The sequence below is a fragment of the Ixodes scapularis genome, unplaced genomic scaffold, assembly GCF_016920785.2.
Source record: "Ixodes scapularis isolate PalLabHiFi unplaced genomic scaffold, ASM1692078v2 PGA_scaffold3__209_contigs__length_174095766, whole genome shotgun sequence".
NCBI classification, from domain to species: domain Eukaryota; kingdom Metazoa; phylum Arthropoda; class Arachnida; order Ixodida; family Ixodidae; genus Ixodes; species Ixodes scapularis.
The window spans coordinates 19556998-19576071 of record NW_024609868.1 but is presented as its reverse complement, the minus strand read 5'-3'; the positions used below and the strand labels follow the sequence as shown (position 1 = coordinate 19576071).

The following is a 19074-nucleotide window of genomic DNA, read 5'->3' as shown; positions in this document are numbered from 1 at the left end:
ACCCCGTACTTTGCTTTTACAAGATCCGAAATCCTCATTCCGGATGTTGTGGCCTTTCGTAATGAAACGCGATGACTGTGCAGACAGTGAACGGGGAAGGTCCCGATAACCACCTGCTGGGACTTCGCGAGATGGCCAGGCTACACGAAAAGACGGTCCCGCTCTTCGAGGACAAGTCTTACGCCGACTTCCTCCGCTTCCGGCTGTCGACCAGCCAGGTAGGTATCGTTTCATTTTACTCCCGAGACTTTAAGGTACGCGAGACAAATGGGTGCAGCACACACTGATCAGACATATCTTATTTTAACTAGAGTCAAGTATTCCTAGCGAGCGCACATATCTGGGAAACATGTTTTCTTTTAGAGCGTAGCTCTTAGGGGCCCGTTTCCGGCTTGAGCGACGTCGGCGTCGGCGTAACCGCGAGGTCACGTGACCCCCTCCCCCCGAGGTCAGGCGACCCCCCCCCCCCCCCCCCCTGGAGGAGATTGAAGAATAAGGGGAGGAGGAGGAGAAGGAAAAGGGGGAGAAGTATACCCTTCCCTCCTCCTCCTCAAGAGATGCGCTCTAATTCGGCGTTACAGCGAGTTGTAAGCGGCTTTGACTTTTTTGGTGCGTGCTTACAAACAAAAAATGCTGCTTTCAAACTTGTCCGCACTTGCCCGAGTCAGGTGTGGGTTCCGCCCGTGCGCAGAAGTCAGAATCACGTGAAGTAATGCGTTTACGTATGCGCCACGCCAACAGCAGTGCCACCGTAGCGGAGTGACGTCAAAAGCCGCGATATTACGCCATCGAGCGTGTGTTCTTGTCCTTTCTTTGCAGCTGGCCACAGAGAAAAGCATCCTGGTGGGCTACGGTCCCGTCGTGCCGGACGGCTACGGCTGTTCCTACAACATCTGCCCGGCGCATGTGGACTTCTGCGTGTCCTCTTTCTTCAGCTCGCCGGAGACGTCGTCCGACTTCTTCGCGCTCTCGCTCGAAGGTAGTTTGCTCCAGATGCGGGAACTCTGCATCAAGAGGGCCCAGAAGGACGCCGAAAACAACGCCGTCCTTCCTCCCACAGCGAGTTGAAATTGCTGTTCGATTAGGTAGCCTTGGGTTTTGTTGACAGCGCCTGGAACGCGTCTCCGAACGGTGTCTTTGCCGCCTCAAATTTTCGGCTGGTGGCGTCACGATTGTGTGTAATTCTGCGGACCGACGCGATCCTGGCGGGTGCACGGCTGTGATGGTGAACACGGCAGATGTCCGTTCTGGGGCCCTAATCTGGACACTTGGCGAAAAAGTCGGCGAGAAATCCCGCGGTTCTGATTGGCCGGTGCCAAGGTCAAGTGCGGCGTTGGCCAATCACGCCCGCCAGATTTCTCGCCGAGTTTCTCGCCAAGTGTCCAGATTAGGGCCCCTGTTGTAGTTCGCTCTGCAGCCCGCCAGTCGACGGAAACTACGGCTGTCATTGGCTGGCTTCACAGAAGGGTGTATGCGTACGGCTGCTCTCTTCAAATCGGGCTGCTACTTGCGCCATCTAGCCAGTGTTTTGAATAGTATTCCTGTCACACTAATACTTACAATACTGGTGATACTTACAACATCGTCAATTAACTTACATCTAATATACAAAGCAATAATGTAAAGCCTTTTAATAGTAATCCTGCTAAAATTACGATTTCATACCGTGACGACAGCGATGTTTGAGTCCGCTCGTCTGCTTCGACTGAATTTTGACAACAAACCGCCAGGATCACGACAATTCGCAGCTTTGTCTGGCATCGCCATGGCGTATTTTTTCGCCGGATTTAAAATATACTGAAGTGATAGTATAACGCGCTAAAAAAACTAATCGGAGACGCGTTCTAGGCGCTAAATAGTTTTGTGAACGATGTTTTTGTCCCGACAGCCTCGTAGACTCACAAACAAAATCAAATCAATTTAGGAAGGCGATATATGAAATTGTTATCAAACAACCTATTACGATGCATTACTAATTCTGACCGCGGCGAGCGTGAACAGAACAGAGTGTGGCGCAGTGTATCACTAGTGCCATCCAACGAATCGGAGAAGAGGTTGTTCCACGGCATAGCAGATGACAAGGAGGCAAGAATCAAGCCATTGTCTGCTCAGGTTTGTTTATCCAGTCACTCGACCTGCGCTCATACAGGTTTCCCCAAGCAGTCCCCAAATGCTGGCACAAAGCGCCAAGTTCTCTTCTGCTCCCACTTGCATTGACAATGGCTGCAAACACAGTCACACACGCGACATAAGATATCCAGGTCATACAAGCCGGCACTAGTGCAATTGCAGAGGCGAGTCAGTTTATTTTTCTTTCGTGCATGACTAGGCATGTTTCTGTCTCTAGCACTGAAGTCTTGGGACTAGAAATATTCCAAGCGTACAATAGGCGGCGTTGTTTTTGGTATATCGCTCAAGGAATGTTATGACCAGGATACAAATAGCCGTGAGTACATCCAGCTGATTCCGCGTCAATCAACCTAGATGGGCAGCACCGACCAGCTTGCGTTAGATAAACCCGGTTTACAATGGAGTTATTAAGGTACACCAGAAACAGGATTTACTAGCTTAGTGAAGGAACTCTTCAACCAAAATGCTGGTACGTTCAACGTGCTTTCAGCTGAGAGGTCACTGGACCGGTCTCGCTCCTCGATGCAATCAGTCAACATTTCACATCAGGCATCATCAGAAAGTGATGTAGGCTGCAGGAGCGAGTAAACTCCACCGGATTTTGTTTTTGATTTGACAACGACCATTCTAGGAACGCTACACTGTTCCCTGTTAAATAACCACACACAAAAAAATGCGAAGAGGCTAACGAGACTAGTGACACGTCAATAACTTTACCGTCAATTTAAGCTCATTACAAGATACGACGAATTAAAACATTTAGTATGTAGATGCCGGTGCTTATCTTTCCCCGCACAGCTTTCGTCTATGCAGAAAAGCTAGCTTGCCCCGGTCGATATGATAATCTTTCAGTCATCCGTTAAACGTCTGAGGGAATCGACCATCGCGAGATGTTTTCTGTTAGTGTCTACGAAAGAAGGTGTGCATGCTATATTATTCGTCGTTTGCGTAATCAACGTGGCCGCCAGGCCACCTTCGAGCTTAACAATAGAAAAGCGATTTCCATCGACGGCAGTCCGCTCCGAGATCGATTGGTTGAAAACGGAACTCGACGATTCTTCAGGCGTCGTACACGGACCAAAAATGGTCATAAACGTCGACCCCAATATGATCCATAACGATTCATTTCTCGTAGGCTCCTCTCAGACCTAATTTATCTCATCTAGTTTATACCAACTAATGTCACGAACCAAAGTTAAGAAGAATTCGATTGCAATTATTCCCTTTCCAGATACACCAGAAGTCAAGTCAACACGTCATAAGTTTACGTGGCATCATAAAATTTAGGAGCAAGCAGATAGATAATAAAAACAGACGGTAAGTTTTCTAGTACGCCATCTCAAAGATTGTAAAGTGAAGAAGTAGGAACTTCAAAATGCCTTACATCTAGCGTTTGCTGCGAGGTAGAACATCGCCTGCAGAAAGACGTTGCATGTAACTTCGAGACATATCATTTGTCAAAACGTAGACTTACAAAATTGAGTGTTCTCCTCTGCACTAGGATGAGGGAGGATTCAAGAGAGTCATATCAACTAGTCGTCACTCGTGAAGACTAAAGCTCGCTTCAGATCGGTGGCTAAGAGTGCTACCGATCTTGTTGAGAGCTGCCACGGGTGTAGTCATGTATAAGTAAAGTATACACACTCTAAAAATAAAACGCTCGAGTAAGCGCAATAACTTAATCGCGCAATTTGCGTTTCGACGTTTTCATGAAGACACGAACGCTGTTATAATAGTATGCATGCATTTGGAAAGGTAGTGAGTTCATCTTTATTCTGAATTCACCGTTGTGTCCGAAACCTTTCGTTAAGAATCAGTGCCGACATCAATACCAGTGTACGCAGCTGTCTTACTAACTACGCCGAGTTTCTCCTAAGAAAGGAGACCTTTGCTTTCGTTTTGAAAGATTTAAAAACCTTACAAGTGCGTCTCAGGGTTCTACGACAGTCACAGCATCAACTTAGAAAGAAAAACGTGACTTCCACTTTTGCACAAACGCTGGCTGAGAAATCGAATGTGCGCTCCTTATTCTGTGAATAATTAAGACCTGCAATAGTTTAAAGTGAATTGTCAATTTTTTCTTCGTATTTTTTTTTATTTTTTTAACGAGCTTTGCGTTTCATGTTGTTGAAATAATACTCTACCTACCCAGCCCTTACTTTCGTTCACGCATGCACGCGGAAGCTTGCGATAGCCATTACGGGTTACAAACTTACGTTCCTAGATTTAAACGGGGATCCCGATTCTCCGAGAGAAAGTACAACGGAAAGCGGCTTATGTGTCACGTGTTAGGTTTGTCTCGTCATTGAACGTTTATTTTTTGTCGTTATCAAGGTGCCCTTTTTAACTATTTGTTCGTTACGCGAGTACATATACGAGCTTAACTGTGGTTATTGACGCTGGGTTTGACGGTTCAACATACCCGTGTGTAAGCTGGCTCGTCACCCTGCAAGTGTCAATATAAGCACATTCTCAACCAATCCCTCGCCGTCACCTAGCGTGGCTGCTCAAGAAGCACGAGGGCGAACGCCCAACTACTAGGGAGTGATTCACAAAACTGATATATGTGATTCAAAGAACTGTTCACAATAACTTACTTTTTTTTCTCTAACTGAGGGAGAGAAAGGGTTGAGATTATTTATTCTTAGTCACTTTATCTTCTGCTCATTTTTTTAACGGTGTACCACACTGCCCCTCGTAGGTCACCCGGCAAGTGTGAAGGCTAGTCATATGCGTACTACACATAGTTCTGCGTTTGGTTCTCCAATTACCGCGAACATGTATATGAGTTCGATACCCGTCGATACCTTGAATTCATAACATCGTTTGTTAAGATCCCTCACCTTTCCAACCGGTTGATGCTGGTGAGTGAAATAGAAGTCATTTTGAGTTGTTCCGCGAAGCATGTATACGAAGGCAACCGGCGTCGACGGTGCTTTCGCTGCTCGGGCACGATCTAAGCACTCACGCGCAATTGAAGCATCATCGAAACTAGTTGCAGAACTTGCGCCGCGAGCAAGAAGTCTGAAAAACAAAAATCACCCTATCACTTACCAGCAACGCGTTTCGTGTGTTTCTCACAGGCAGCTCCGTGTCTCTAACGGGCATCTTTACGTGATCTAGTCTGTCAGATTTGTATATATATATACATATATATGACCTTCTATTGTTTAATTGTTCTTCTCAAATATGTTATGTACATTTGTTACTGGTATGTTCGTAGGTTAGGAAGTTCCTGGCTTTCTGTGGACAGTTCGATTGTACAGGTTGACACTTGGATCTCAGTCCAGGATGTACTACTAGTCCTTCCTTCATGTGTTGTCTGTATAATCTGTACGTCTGTGGGTGAGTGTGTACGTACTTCTGTCGTCATTCCTGTGGCGCTAGTTGAATTCGGCTGGCTGGATGATGGCTACATCCGACGCTTCCTCAAACACTCGTTGCTCGCCCGAAGTCAGCATCTTGCTTACTGTGCAGAGCGAAAGTTTGTCTGCTTCTTGCACAGCGATTGCAGTGTCGTCAGAACGAAGCCAAGCTCTGATTGGCTCCGATTGAAGGATAGTGGGTAGGCCTCGAGGTCTACCCACTATCCTTCAATCGGAGCCAATCAAAGCTCAGCGTTCTGACGTCACCATAACCTCCGCAAAAGAAGCGGACGAACTTGATCTCTGCACAGTCATCGACAGCTTAAAAAATGCAGGTTATGGCTTAGTACGTCCGCTCTTCTTGCTTCCTGATTGGCTCTTCTGCTTTCTCGTTGGCCAATGCCTCAATCTCATTGGCTGCGGGGCGATAATGAATTGCTCGGGACTTACCAGGCCATGCGTCTCTTAAGTTGTCAGTCACTATGCGGAGAGCAAGTCGTCTGCTTCTTGCGCAGGAGTTAAGGTGACGTCAGGAAGACGTCGAGCTCTGATTGGCTCTGATTGAAGAATAGGAAGCAGACCTCAAAGCAAGCTGCCTCGAGGTCTACCCACTATCCTTCAATCGGAGCCAATCAAAGCTCAGCGTTCCGACGTCACCATAACCTCTGCAAAAGAAGCGGACGAACTTGATCTCTGCACAGTCATCGACAGCTTAAAAAATGCAGGGTGTGGCTTAGTACGTCCGCTCTTCTTGCTTCCTGATTGGCTCTTCTGCTTTCTCGTTGGCCAATGCCTCAATCTCATTGGCTGCGGGGCGATAATGAATTGCTCGGGACTTACCAGGCCATGCGTCTCTTAAGTTGTCAGTCACTATGCGGAGAGCAAGTCGTCTGCTTTTTGCGCAGGAGTTGCGGTGACGTCAGGAAGACGTCGAGCTCTGATTGGCTCTGATGGAAAAATAGGAAGCAGACCTCAAAGCAGGCTGCCTTGAGGTCTACCCGCTATCCTTGATTCAGAACCGATCGGAACGCAGTGTTTTGACGTCACCACAACCCTTGCAAAAGTAGCAGACGAACTTGCCCTCCGTATAGGTGGCGATCATTAAAACTGGCGTAATATTAAATAATACTGCCTTTTTATTTAAGAAAATATAATAATAACGAGAGGCTAGGCTGAACGCGAGCGAGTAATCAATATTGATGGGAGAAAAAAAAACGCCATGTGCTACAGTAGTTATCTCCAGCCTACCTTGCTAACATCTGCAATTGCATTTGGACAATCACGTCGCTATTGAGTCCTACAGAGTGCTCTTCGAATACGGTACTATTGTGTGTTCATAAAGGCGTTTGGTGTTAGCGAAATGTGAACGCACCTTGAGCTCCGGTTAGAATGCCAGCCTTCACATCTCAACAGGGATACTCTCATAGTCACCCCCTGGCCCTGGCGTCCATCCTCGTGTAAACTGTTCTAAGCCTAACGGCACCCCCAAGTCACTCGACGCCATCCCGAGTAGTTATGATCCGGGAGGACGCTCTGCTTTCCTCCTGTAGAGGAATATGTGTGTTTGTTCATGTTGCGTAGACAACACGAAGTCACGTGCAATCGCGTATAAGCAAACTTAGTCCACTAGAAGACGAAAAAAAAAACTGAACTTTGTTAGGTGTGTTTTTTTAATTTTTATTCAAATGTTAAAGATGTGTTGTGCCTATGGCGCATATGTTTCGACGGTATATGAGTGTGTGTGTGCATGTGCGTATGATAGTATAGCCTTGTTGTTGTTGTAGCCTTGTTGGCTGTTCTTGTTGAACTCTTATGGAAGTCGATACGATTGTTGTCAAATGAAACGTTCGCCTGCTGCTTTAAACTATTCTTGAAATATTTCGAGCTGTGCATTTGTCTAGGTGTATTAGTGGCAATAATTGCAGAATTTTTTTTATCTATGTTATCATTTTTTTATCGCTGTTAGCTTAAAGTCAGACTTTACGTTCGTTGCAACATTCGTTGGTTTGTGACGAGACGAACATGTTCGCCTTATTATAGGCTACGTTGCCTGAATACATGAGGTTGACTTTTTTTAGACGGGATTCCTCTTCATTCTCCTGTTCAGTTTAAAATTCTGTGCATAGTAGTTATTTCGGGGAAAGATTTTTGCTAAATCAGGTCAGGTGATTTCTAACCAAAGTTGTCCCAGTTTAAAAAAAAAAATGAAGAGGTACGCGAAGATTAGTTCGATTTTAGCGGAGACAGTGTCAGATAAAATTATCATTGGGCTCACCTAAATATGCAGATATCACCTGCACAAAAAAAAATGCAATTTATTTAGGGATAATTTAAAAATAAATAATGTTTTGTATGTCAGTGACAGCTACAATCGATTCTGTCCATTCTATATCTCGCTCCCCTAGATGACTGCGAGCAATACTGACAAAATTTCTCTCTACTTTTGGATTAAACATACGAATAGGCCAAAGAATTGTTGAAGCAAATATGTAAAGCACCTTTTACGCGAATAAGTTGTCCAGCTATGCCAAACAAGAAACGTTGAATTTATAAAAAGATGTTACCATTCGGGCATCGCTTTATGGTTGTTGTTGGTGGAGCTGCTTTTGTTACGATGAAATGCGATGTGATGTCTCAACCCTTCCAAAGTCATCTAGTACAAAAATAACCTGCCTATCTTTCTTCAAATATTAAAGAAGTTAATACACGACTACTACCAGACGAAAGACCACATTACCGCTCCAGCCTATGTTTCCTGTCGGGAAACGTATACCGACCCCGTAGTTGCTCGGAAACGATCTGCTTTTTTGTACTGGTATAGGGTGTTTACAATGAACCGTAGCGCTGCAAAACGAGTCAGAAAAACCAAAGCCAGCGCATATAAAGCTGGAACTTTCTTTGGATGTGCGTTTATGCGGTGCATATTACCTGGTGAAATATCAAGGCGTAGCTCCCTTCCTGCGAAAATGTGAAACCAACAAACTTGCTAGGGTCTGCAGCGTATGTGTTCGAACTTCGCAGACGACTGAGGTAGCGATGGTTCTAACTTGTGGCGTCATCTTCCGATAGACGCAGTGAGGAAACGGTGCGACGTCTGCTCGCTGCGCCTATCGGCGGATAGCATTACAAGTTGCAACCATCGCTGGCTCGATTGTCTGCGAACAAATCCGTTGTTGACCTCATCAAGATTGTTAGTATCAATAAAAAAAAAGCAGCTACGCCTTGAATTTTAGTTGAGTAAAATGCGTCATCTAAATTCACATTGAATGAAAGATGGCGCTTTCTATGTGCAGGTGCCGATTTTTCCGGTTTGTTTTACAGTTCCGGTATCCATTGTGGACACTCTATATATTAACATTGATTCATATCTCTATGGTCGCATGTTGTACTTTATAATCCCAAAATATATTTAGTCCCCCTTTAACATGAACATTAGGTCATGCTACGTCCTTGCACTACCGTTCCCGTTCGCACATGCCGCGTCGTACTTCGACGTCGTCACATATAACATACTACGTCCGCACCGATCGAATGCACACCATGTACATAAACATAGATATACGTATATTGTAGAAACGTTTTCTGTCATCAATGCATTGCATATATATACTTCTAAAGGTAAATCTTATATTCCAGATACGCATTTTACTTATCGTGTGTGTGTGTGTGTGTGTGTGTGTGTGTGTGTGTGTGTGTGTGTGTGTGTAGAATTTAAGGCATTGTGCAGACTACTCCAATCAAAGACAAATAACGACGTCCTTGATGTCACATTCGGATTTTCTTCTTTTTTTTTTTTTTTGCAGAGGGAGTGGTTGGTGCGTGACGTCACTCTTCCTACTTCTTTTATCGACTAAGCCTAGTACCTTAGTACCTGCACATATTTTGTTGATGATCTAGTTTGCATATAACTCGTCATAATCCAGTACGAAATTTCGGAAACTCGGTGACGTCTCTTCCCTTTGGTCTAATTTCTGGGAAATGCCGACACTCAAGGTGTTGCGACGCCATTGGCAAAAAGCCATCGGCAAATGTTAAGTTCCTGTTATTATACTTGAATAAGTTATTCCAAGTATAGGTATTTATATAAAATAAAGAATTATTTGAACTTCACATATAACGCGAGCTATTTACTTGCCTTCGTTCGCACAGGCCTACTCTTGCCTGATCAAACAAGGTTTGTTTTAAAAATCTGTATCCTCTCTTTAGATCATCTAATTACTAATTGCAAGCACCATTTTAACAACTGCTACAAGTTGTTTTCGTTATTATGTCAGGCTTTCTGACTTCATGAAACAAAATTTGGTTTGACTGGAGTGGTTCCTGTATGTGAAGGATGCTGTAGCGTGTGCACTGCATGAAAATGGCGTACACGTTTTACGCCATTTGATTTGCGGATGGTCAGTAGTGGGTAAAGTACGTAACTGATAGACGGACGTAAGATGAAACGATGCGAGCCGCAAGCTGCGACGAATTTTTATTGGCAACGCCCATGGTTTCGCAGCATATAATAAAAATAAGAAAGGATGAGTGAACGAATGGATGTATACGACCGAACCCTTTGAATCGGATGGCACCTTGAGTCATCTAGGCAATGTAGAGCCAATAAGACAAATAGGCGTCTTTGGGAGCCGTCTAGCGGCGGGCTAAGACACCTCGTCACTACCGTGATTCTAGTTACACATTTCACATCAGTATAAACTAGAGAGGAACAACCGAGGCATAAAGGACCTGCATGCTATGAACTGACGGTAGGAAAGCAAGGTACCTCAGAATTGTTACCACTACAGACCCATTTAGTATACAAAACAAAAAACGTTGTGCGTGTTTGTGTGAGTTTGCATGATTGCTTTCATGTGGTAAAGGCGAGGACATAGAAATACACTTAAGCGTATTTTCTTCGAATATTATGCTACGAAGTAGCATCGGCCCCCATGTAGTAGACAAAGCAGACACGCGTGAATAGTGCGTTGATAGGATAAGGTAGGAGTCAAGCCGATAATCGCTTTAATCTTCGCGCCTGAACATGTTCCATTACGCAGAGTGTATAGAAATATTTAATGTAACTGCTCAATTCAAGCCCATAGCTGCTCACAGCTTCCCAGCTTCAAACACGAGCAATCAGGTTCTCCAAAAACATTCATTCGCGTCGTCTCCTGTTTCCTGATACTTTCGTCATCAGATCCACTAAAAAAATTTATCAGGACTAATTGAAAAATAACGTAGAAGTTATGCCAGCCATTGCAGTTTGCTAGAGAGAGGAGAGGGGGAAAGCGTAAAAACATAAAAACTATGCTATGCACAACGGTACGACAAACCTAAGTGTTTCCAACTGCACATTATGCAAGGAAGGCAAAAGTAGGACACTTGCTTTTGGGCTTTATGTTGTTTTTATAGTCATGTTAAACGCTATTAAACGAACCGCACGATCACGCGTCTTTCTCCGAGGAGCCGTTGTCTTTGGCGTCACTCAAGGCACATCTGCACAAGCGCTAGAAGTCCGGAAATTGCTAGATCCGGTTTTACCCCAGCCAACATAAACCAGAGAAGAGAGTACAAGCGCGAGCGGGTAGCTTTCGTCCGTGCTTCCGCTGCATGAGCATGCATTTCTACGGCGGTGGTTCGTTCAGAAGCAGTGGGCTCGTGCTTGTTGACTTCGCTGGTCTAGGACGCAATCAAAGACAACACGCACGTCGTAAAAAATTAAAAAAAAATTAAATAAAAAAAAAAGTTTTAAATTGCAAAAAGCGAGGGGGAGTTCTTTTCCCTGCAAACGTGTTATTAAGCTTCACCCAGGCTTATGGATGTAACCGGGCTTGACGTCACCGATTAGTTTTACCGGGTGCCACCAGTCGAACGCTGCACTGAGACGGTCGCCTAGGAATAGTTAAGTTATCTTAGTATTTTTCAAGATCACCGCCCCCACGCCTTATCGACCACAAATCGCTAGAACAATTTGGTACATCTCCTAAATTGCAAAGCCGTAGTGTTTACTGTCTGACGTCACGTACTGGAGGCCAGCATGGCGCAAAGATTGGATACGACTGTGACGTCAGCGTTCGGTTAAGACTCGTGTCCAATTAGAGAGAACTCGAGTCCCAGCCTAAAGTTGACGCAGCTGTCATGTCCAATTACGGCTTTGCTATCTAAGAGATGTTAAGGGCTTCAATTGAGATAGTTGGTACACACTTCGTATTGGTCAGCTCGAACTTGTGTAGACAGAATCTGAATTAAAAGGAGAGAGGAAACCAGCTGTTTCTTCTCTCCTTTTCATTCTGCCTCTCTCTACACAACTCCAAGCTGACCAATACGAAGTACTAAGAGGTGTTGATTGGAATCCTCCTTCCCCTCTTCTCTCTCTCTCTTAAGACAGGAACACCTTAGCGCCTACCTTAGAAGTCAAAGCCTCCAGGCGTAGCCGTCACCAGCATTCCCGCGTTAGGCCCTTGTATTCGCTGAAGCAACATCTAAGGCGTTCCTGTTCAGCACACTCTGACTGGAGTACGCTGAACGAACGCCGTCCTCAGGCAGTTGACGGAATATTCTCCCCTGTCGCTTCGCCCCCTCGAAGGCTTCGTCGAGCACACACTCTACATAGCTCAACTGATGTCTGTGGTCACGTGTGTGGTACACTGCACAAAACGATGCGTCCGTCTTAGTGTCTTAGCTGTGTCCGTGTCCGCGTTCAGTATCTCTCTCTTACCAGTGCTAATCGAACACTGTATTGCAAACGACAATCAATGATATTGTGAAATCTCCGCTCCCAATCCTCCCACCCTAGGCCGACCAACGAGTGATTTCCATCGGGGAAGGCCACACATTGCATACACAAATCCCATACCGTAAACACGATCGTAAGGCCAAGACCTCCATGTCGATACCATTGGCAGGAACTGAAAATACCAGAAGCTGTCGTCACATATAAACTAATGCTGACGTCACATACAAATTCTTAAATTGTTCCTAATACGAGTATACTGCTCCATTCCAGAGCTATCGACAACACACATAAAACTGACAAAAAACAAAAAAACACGAACCATAGATTTTGCATGCATCATTGCGTCTTTTACAGTATTCCCCGTTGGCAACGGCATTCCCCGATGGTTTGTTTTTGTGTAGACCGTGTAGTTTAGTTAAAAAAAGAAGAAAAGTAACACCGTTATCCGAGCAACTACGGCGAAAGAGCAATATATACAAAGTGATCATTTCATAGACTGTTTCCCGTCTACGTTGTGAACCTACAGTTAAGGGGGCAGCTACGCATGTCCGCAATTGATGTTTTCTAGCAAGGTACGGAGTGAAACTTCTTTTAACTGTTACCTTGTGTAGCGTTCCCGGTATGAGAAATGTTTGTTCCTTCTCCGGCTTAACCGCAGACTTGATCTTGGTTTTTGGCAGAGCTCACAGAAAAGACATTCAAACTTGATGTTGTTTGAGAGTGAAAACAAGCACTTTTCTTCCTCTCTGAGTGGTTCTCTGGGGTAATTAACTTCAGTGAAGCTGCAAATTTTGAAATATGTCAGCCCTCTGAGCTTACTTATTTCACACAAATATTGTACGTCTTACCGCAGCGAGCTAAGAGTTTGTTGTTTTTCCTAAGACCGCATAGTTCGTTGACGCATCTCAAACCATGTAAGCATCGAATAGATTGATGCCCGTTGCCAGTTTGTTTTCACGAATAAGAAAAAAAAAACAGTGGTTCCAAGCCAAATACTGGCCACACCTACCACAATGTAGTATCCACAATAATCGGTACGTTGGGATGTTGAAGCCAACACCTCATGGCTTACGCCAGCCAACTTCCGTACTGACGGATGAGCCATCTGCCCGCGGTATCACCTGCAAATGAACGAATAAAATGCTCGTCATTGATGCGCGATGTTCAATATGCTTTCGTGTGCAGCGTATGCTCGTTTTGCCATTGCCCTTGGTTACCTTGTACTTCGTGTATTAGCAATAAACAGTTTGGTTTCTTCCACTCTGTTTGGTGTCACACTTCATCGTCGGACCAGACGATCGTCGAAACCCTGCAAATCATCGATTTCCTTTGTCCAGCCACAAAGTCGCCAGGACTGCCGTTAATACTGTACGTAATCCTTAGGTGACGAACACGGGCGGTGTGGGTCCGTTCGGGTTCTTACCCCTTGCAGAGCATGCGAGCTGAGCGAGCTTCCACTTGTGACATGATTTGAAGACAGTAAGACAACGTTGCGGATACAAAGCTCCCTCTCTGCGCTGAATCACTCTCAGTCACTATATGCAGTCGCCTATGATATTTTGCATACGGGCTTCCAGACGAGCGCTCACACTGCTAATACATCCTACAAAAGACAGTTTGCAGACATTGTCTGGGGCGTGTCTTTTCATTGTGCGGTGGTATCGTCACATTGGTACGTCATACAAAACACTGTTTGGAGACATGTTCGGAGTACACATGTATGAATGAAGCGGAACGTGCTTGAAGAGTGTCCGCGGAAAATTCGTGTTATTATGTGTGCAGAGAAACTCCGCTTTTTTTTTTCGTACGATGTAGAAGCAGTGTGACAGTGGCTTTAGGGTACCTCGACACCAGCGCCTCTTCCAGGATGGAGACGCCCATTAACCGACTGGGTCAATTCAACGTGGCAGGTTCCAGGCCGGGTCCCGCTGCTCTGCAATGAGTGGACGAAATTTTCGGACGGAAAAGATGTCTCTTGGGGTAATTAGTGATACGCTGACCCGAGATAGCGCCGACGAGAGAAGCCGAAAGTTTGACCAATTATGGCGGGTGTCAGATCCTTTAAAAGATGCGCGCCAACTGTACTCCGTTTCAGAGCCTAACTTGACAAAGGGTTAGAGCTATACACGGCTCCCGTGAGTCAAGAAAGCAACAAAGTGCAACACGTAACAGCAGCTCGTTATAGCGGAGGCGTCCGTAAGTTATAGTAATTGTATTGTGAGATGTTTAGACAGCCGGAATTTATATTCGGCGTCAACGGGCGTCTGGTGTCTCTGCTGTATACAGATGAGAAATTTCGCCGGTGTATAGTGCAACTGCTATAGCCTGCAGGATCTTTAACGTGCACCACGCAATAGTGATACAAGACCGGACTTCGGTAAGATGCCCATCCAGACCGAAACGGGCAGGAGTGGGGATTGAACCGAGGATTTCTGGGTTCTGCAACGCAAACTTTCGCTTGTTCCTCTCTCTTTTTCTTTTTTTTTATGATAGTTGCATAGCGTTATTACACTCGGAAACCCAGTGTCACCCTGCAGGGGGCGTCCACTCCGATGGATACGTTGTCACTTACTGCGCTCCAACGCTCTGATTGGCTGACCATGCCCGTAGCTTTTCTTTCGAGACAATCACCCGAGACCGCCATATTTTGGTTGTGCACACTGAACGTATTGAGAACGAGTGCTAAGCTATCACGCGGTTGAAAATATGTTCCAATCATTGCATCGACGGCTGTGTTATTCTTTGGGCTCGGGTCCAATCACAAGCTGGAGCAACTATCAAAATACGGCAACAATCAACTTTGCGATGGGGTTTCGAAAATGATCTTGTAGTCTCGAGCGCTTAAATAAAGAGAGGTATATAGGCCCGTACACTATTTCAACGGAGGCTTCGAGCGCAAGATCAAAACCATTAAATATGCTCCTTCGAGCTCGTACAGTAGAGTTAGCTTCCCAATCCAAGAACTCGCACTCGTATCTTCTTGTGCAGACGGGCATTGCAGGTATCAAAAATTGTTTGTAGGACGTTATTTTTTATATTTTTTCACTAGGTAATTCTGGAGCCTTTATACATATAGTAGCCTACTATAAACTGAACCTCGTGCGCTCTCGTTTTAGACTGAACTGATAATGAACTAATTATTATTGAGGTTATAAGGGCGCCCTTACTGTAGAGTCGTCGACAGCCGCCCTCATGTTGGTGTGTTACCTGCAGGTAAGTGAGAGTAAGTACGCAAAACCAAGTGCAATAAAGACAGAAAGCGAGCCAAAACAAAGCGATGGCTGTATCAAAGGCAGCCAGACCTTGGTTCATCGTAAGTATGGGGCGCCAGTGATTCTCGAGAGACTAATTTTTTTCATGGGATTTACGAAACTTGTCATGTCGAAAAGTCACATGTATCGACCGATGACAAAAAAAAAATTGCTTATGGGCATTACTTCATTTGTTGCCAATTTTGCCTAAATTGTTAATATCTTTAAGTCAAGTCGGTGTAGTTTTCTTTATCATTAGGGACAGGATCGTTACCAGGTTGAAATTATATCATTTTTTAATCAAAAATTTATTTTAATTTGTTTAAAACATATTTATCTTATTTGACGAAAATAATCTAAATAAGGGAACAAGACAGACAAAGGACAAACACAAGGTGACTGGTGCGCGACCGAAAAAATCCGTCCGGTCCGGGTATCGAACCCGGGACCTCTCCATTTTTAGTGGAGCTCTCCAGCAACTGAGCTAACCAGGGGTGAGACGTCGGTAGAGCAAACATGCTTTATCAGCTGCCACCAGTCCAACACCAACAAGGATGAAAGGCTTGCGTTTTAAGGTTATGATTCTAATGCAATTAAATGCAAAGGTGCAAGCGAGCTGGACAAGAATGACGAAACTAATCCCTGGAGAAGGGGAACAAGAGGGACAAAGGACAAACATAAATCTCCAAACACAGCTAGGTGACTGGTGCGCTACCGGAAAAAGCCGTCTGGTCCGGGTAGAGAACCCGGGACCTCTCCATTCAGCCATTAATTTTTTCACGTCAAAAATACCTAAAAATTCAGGTCGGCAAAAGTTCGCGACACCCAATATTTATGAGTATCCCCGTAACCGGAGGACTACGCGCAGTCCCGGAGCTCCCCACCCTTTTCGAATGAACCGGCTCCGATGCGACATCTTCCCTCATGCGGGCTCCGATTCTGGTAAATTTACGTTGTGTGTAAGCTGCTAACTGTCTGAAAAGGAACGCTGAGACATTTCAGAAGGGAAGGAAGCCGAAAAAACATCCAGTCATCGCCACAGAGAGCGCACACCAGCAAGAGATGGGTCGACAACGTTAAGCCTTTCGCGTCGTTGCACTCGTGTGTGGCCCTTTTGAGACTCGTTTCCTTATTACCGTCGTTTTCCTGCCATCACCGCAATCTCGAATAATTTTTTTTTTTTTTTTCGTTTGATATTATTGCATTTACGTGGATTCGTGGAACGAGTACTGCTACGGTTTGGGTGACACGTGTGACAACAAGCCAACGATGACACTGGTCGATTATCGATAGACCTCTCTCCCGGCAGAGAGAGACTTCTTGGAGTTCGTGCTCAAACGTTTTCGTCACATATATTGTGGGACCCGACCGGCAAAGACCCCATGTAAACAAGCGACCGCGCTTCGACGAGAGATGCGATGCCAACTCGTTGCGGCGTTCCGCTGCGGATGCAGCGATAAACATTTGATTCGTGCCTGACGTGAACGCAAACGTGAACAGGGTTCACTTTTTTTCTCCTTATTCTTATTTGTTACTTGAGAGCTTTTGACAAAGACAATCGGTGACAACGCGAAGAAACATGCGCACGTTATCGCGCGGCGTGAAGCCATTTACAACTCTTGAACTGGACCCTAATCTTCTCACGAAGTTGTACCAAATTTGTTTATGACCTTCTTTTTCTCTTTTATGTGCGTTGTAGTATCGGCCTGGCCCTTTTCTTGATGCGCAAGCAGCTGAGTGCATGCGGACGAGACCAAGGTTGTTAAGCGAGGCAAAAAGATGGCAGTTTTAATAACCCATGCCACCAACCATAATCGAAGATGCGTATGGTTAACAGTGGTAGGGTTAGGTTCATCGCAGTGGCTAAAACTTCGATGTCGGCAGCGGCAAAAACTTACGTTGCGGACGTCGAATATGAGGCAACACCGGCGGTGCCAACTTCATTTTACAACCTCCTTTTCTTTTCTTTTTCTTTTTGTTACAGCCAAGGTAGAAATTTTGTTTTGTGCAAAGAAGCTTGGGGGTAGTTTTGAGAAAGTCAATGCAGGTATTCTGTCAGGGTTGAACAAATCTCATTAATAGCGCAACATCCGTCAAGCAAGATTTTACTGGAAGGTGTCTAACAAGTTTGTGTGATTATTGAAAGTGCGTTGTTTGCGGTTATGTGTTTGTTTATACTATGTTATTTTATTTCCTTTACCGCGTTTATACTAGAATCTTAACTGTTAGTATTATTGTATACAAAATAAGTTATATTTTGCTCAAAGGCAGCTCGAGCCCATAGGGAGAAGTAAATTAGTTGACTGTAAATAGTAAGTTTAGTACCTTTGCCACACGGAAAAGTTAATATATTTTCATTCAATGATATAGGATTTAATCAGCTCGCGGTCTTGAGTGATTATACGAACGTTGCAAGCTGATTTGTCGACCCCATAATGTCATTCGATCGAAATCACATTACGTTTGCCATGTGGCCGGGGTATCACGTAAGATTTCAGTGACTGCACGCGATAACATCGCTTACATGATCGTAAGTGACACTTGTCTAACCGTGTCCGCGTTGGCTACGTCAATCTGATTTTTAACTGTGATCTGTTTGGCTATGTCCAATCACTGCGTGTCTCGCCATTTCGTAAAAGTATTTGTCTAAAATATCCATTTTTACAGCAATAATCGCGTGACTCAATGTTTTTGACTTAAAGCAATCACATTTATTTAGCGGTGTAATATTTTGCCCGTGTAATAAAATGTTTTCTAGGCCTGTTGCTTAGTGTAGCTTTCATTTTAGCAAATAAGACACGCGCATGTGACTAAAAGTGCGTTACGACGGTCGATCCACGCGCGCCCCCGATGGCCTTCATTTGCGACGTCACGAGAAGAGCGCTACGGCCTTCTTCTCTGGGAGCTGTTGCCTCAGCCCCTCACTCACTCTCACAGTTACACTCACCCTCATCCTCACAGTCACACTCACCTTCAGCCCTTCACTGAACCTCACGGCCCTCTCGCCCCTCACACACTCACGGTCCTCACAGCCCTCACCACCCCTCACTCACCCTCAACTCACCTGTAAAGATGAGGGTGAGTGAGGGCCCTCATGAGTGAAGTTGGCCGAGGTATGAATTCACGCCACAAGTTGTCCGCTGACGCACAGGCGCACTCGCGAATCGGCCTGCGCATGCGCGCGATGAGGAGAGGAGGAGGAGGCGGAATGGGGGGGAGGAGAGGATGCCAAAACCTTTCGTATTACAGATCAAAGTTTTCTGAGACTGCCGAAAAGAAAATGCCATTGCACTTATAAAGCATTTCTTGCTTTAATAATGATGTCTTCCAGCTAAAACAGTGGTGAAAAGCCGGTGATTTATGGTAGAGAGCCGTCTCCGAAGCCTCCTAAGCGCAGCAACACCGACAAAGTAACAGGATGCGCGCGCGCATTGTCCGTGCGTAGTATCCGAAACCACGAAATTAATAACGTTTTTGCAGCAAAATCGGGAAGAGCGCAGGATTTCCGAACGGGTGGCGCGGTGGTTTCTTCTGTTCAACGATGACGACGGAACAGATTGAAATCCTTGAAATCGATCAAGACGCGCACAACATCCGCCCCGCACACGGG

General features: G+C 45.2%; 1 protein-coding gene across 2 annotated transcripts in view; it reads left to right on the top strand.

Annotated features, from left to right (window-relative positions):
- Positions 1 to 6116, top strand: part of LOC8039418 (choline O-acetyltransferase) — a 135806-nt gene extending 129690 nt beyond the window's left edge. The window contains exons 13-15 of one of the 2 annotated variants that reach the window (XM_042292327.1): positions 84 to 218; positions 820 to 1247; positions 1397 to 6116. In XM_042292327.1, coding sequence (XP_042148261.1) covers positions 84 to 218; positions 820 to 1068 — 384 coding nt within the window. In that variant the 3' untranslated portion in view covers positions 1069 to 1247; positions 1397 to 6116. The remainder of the gene's footprint in view (positions 1 to 83; positions 219 to 819; positions 1248 to 1396) is intronic. The other variant, XM_042292328.1, reaches the window with a different exon arrangement.
- Positions 6117 to 19074: the final 12958 nt, after the last annotated feature.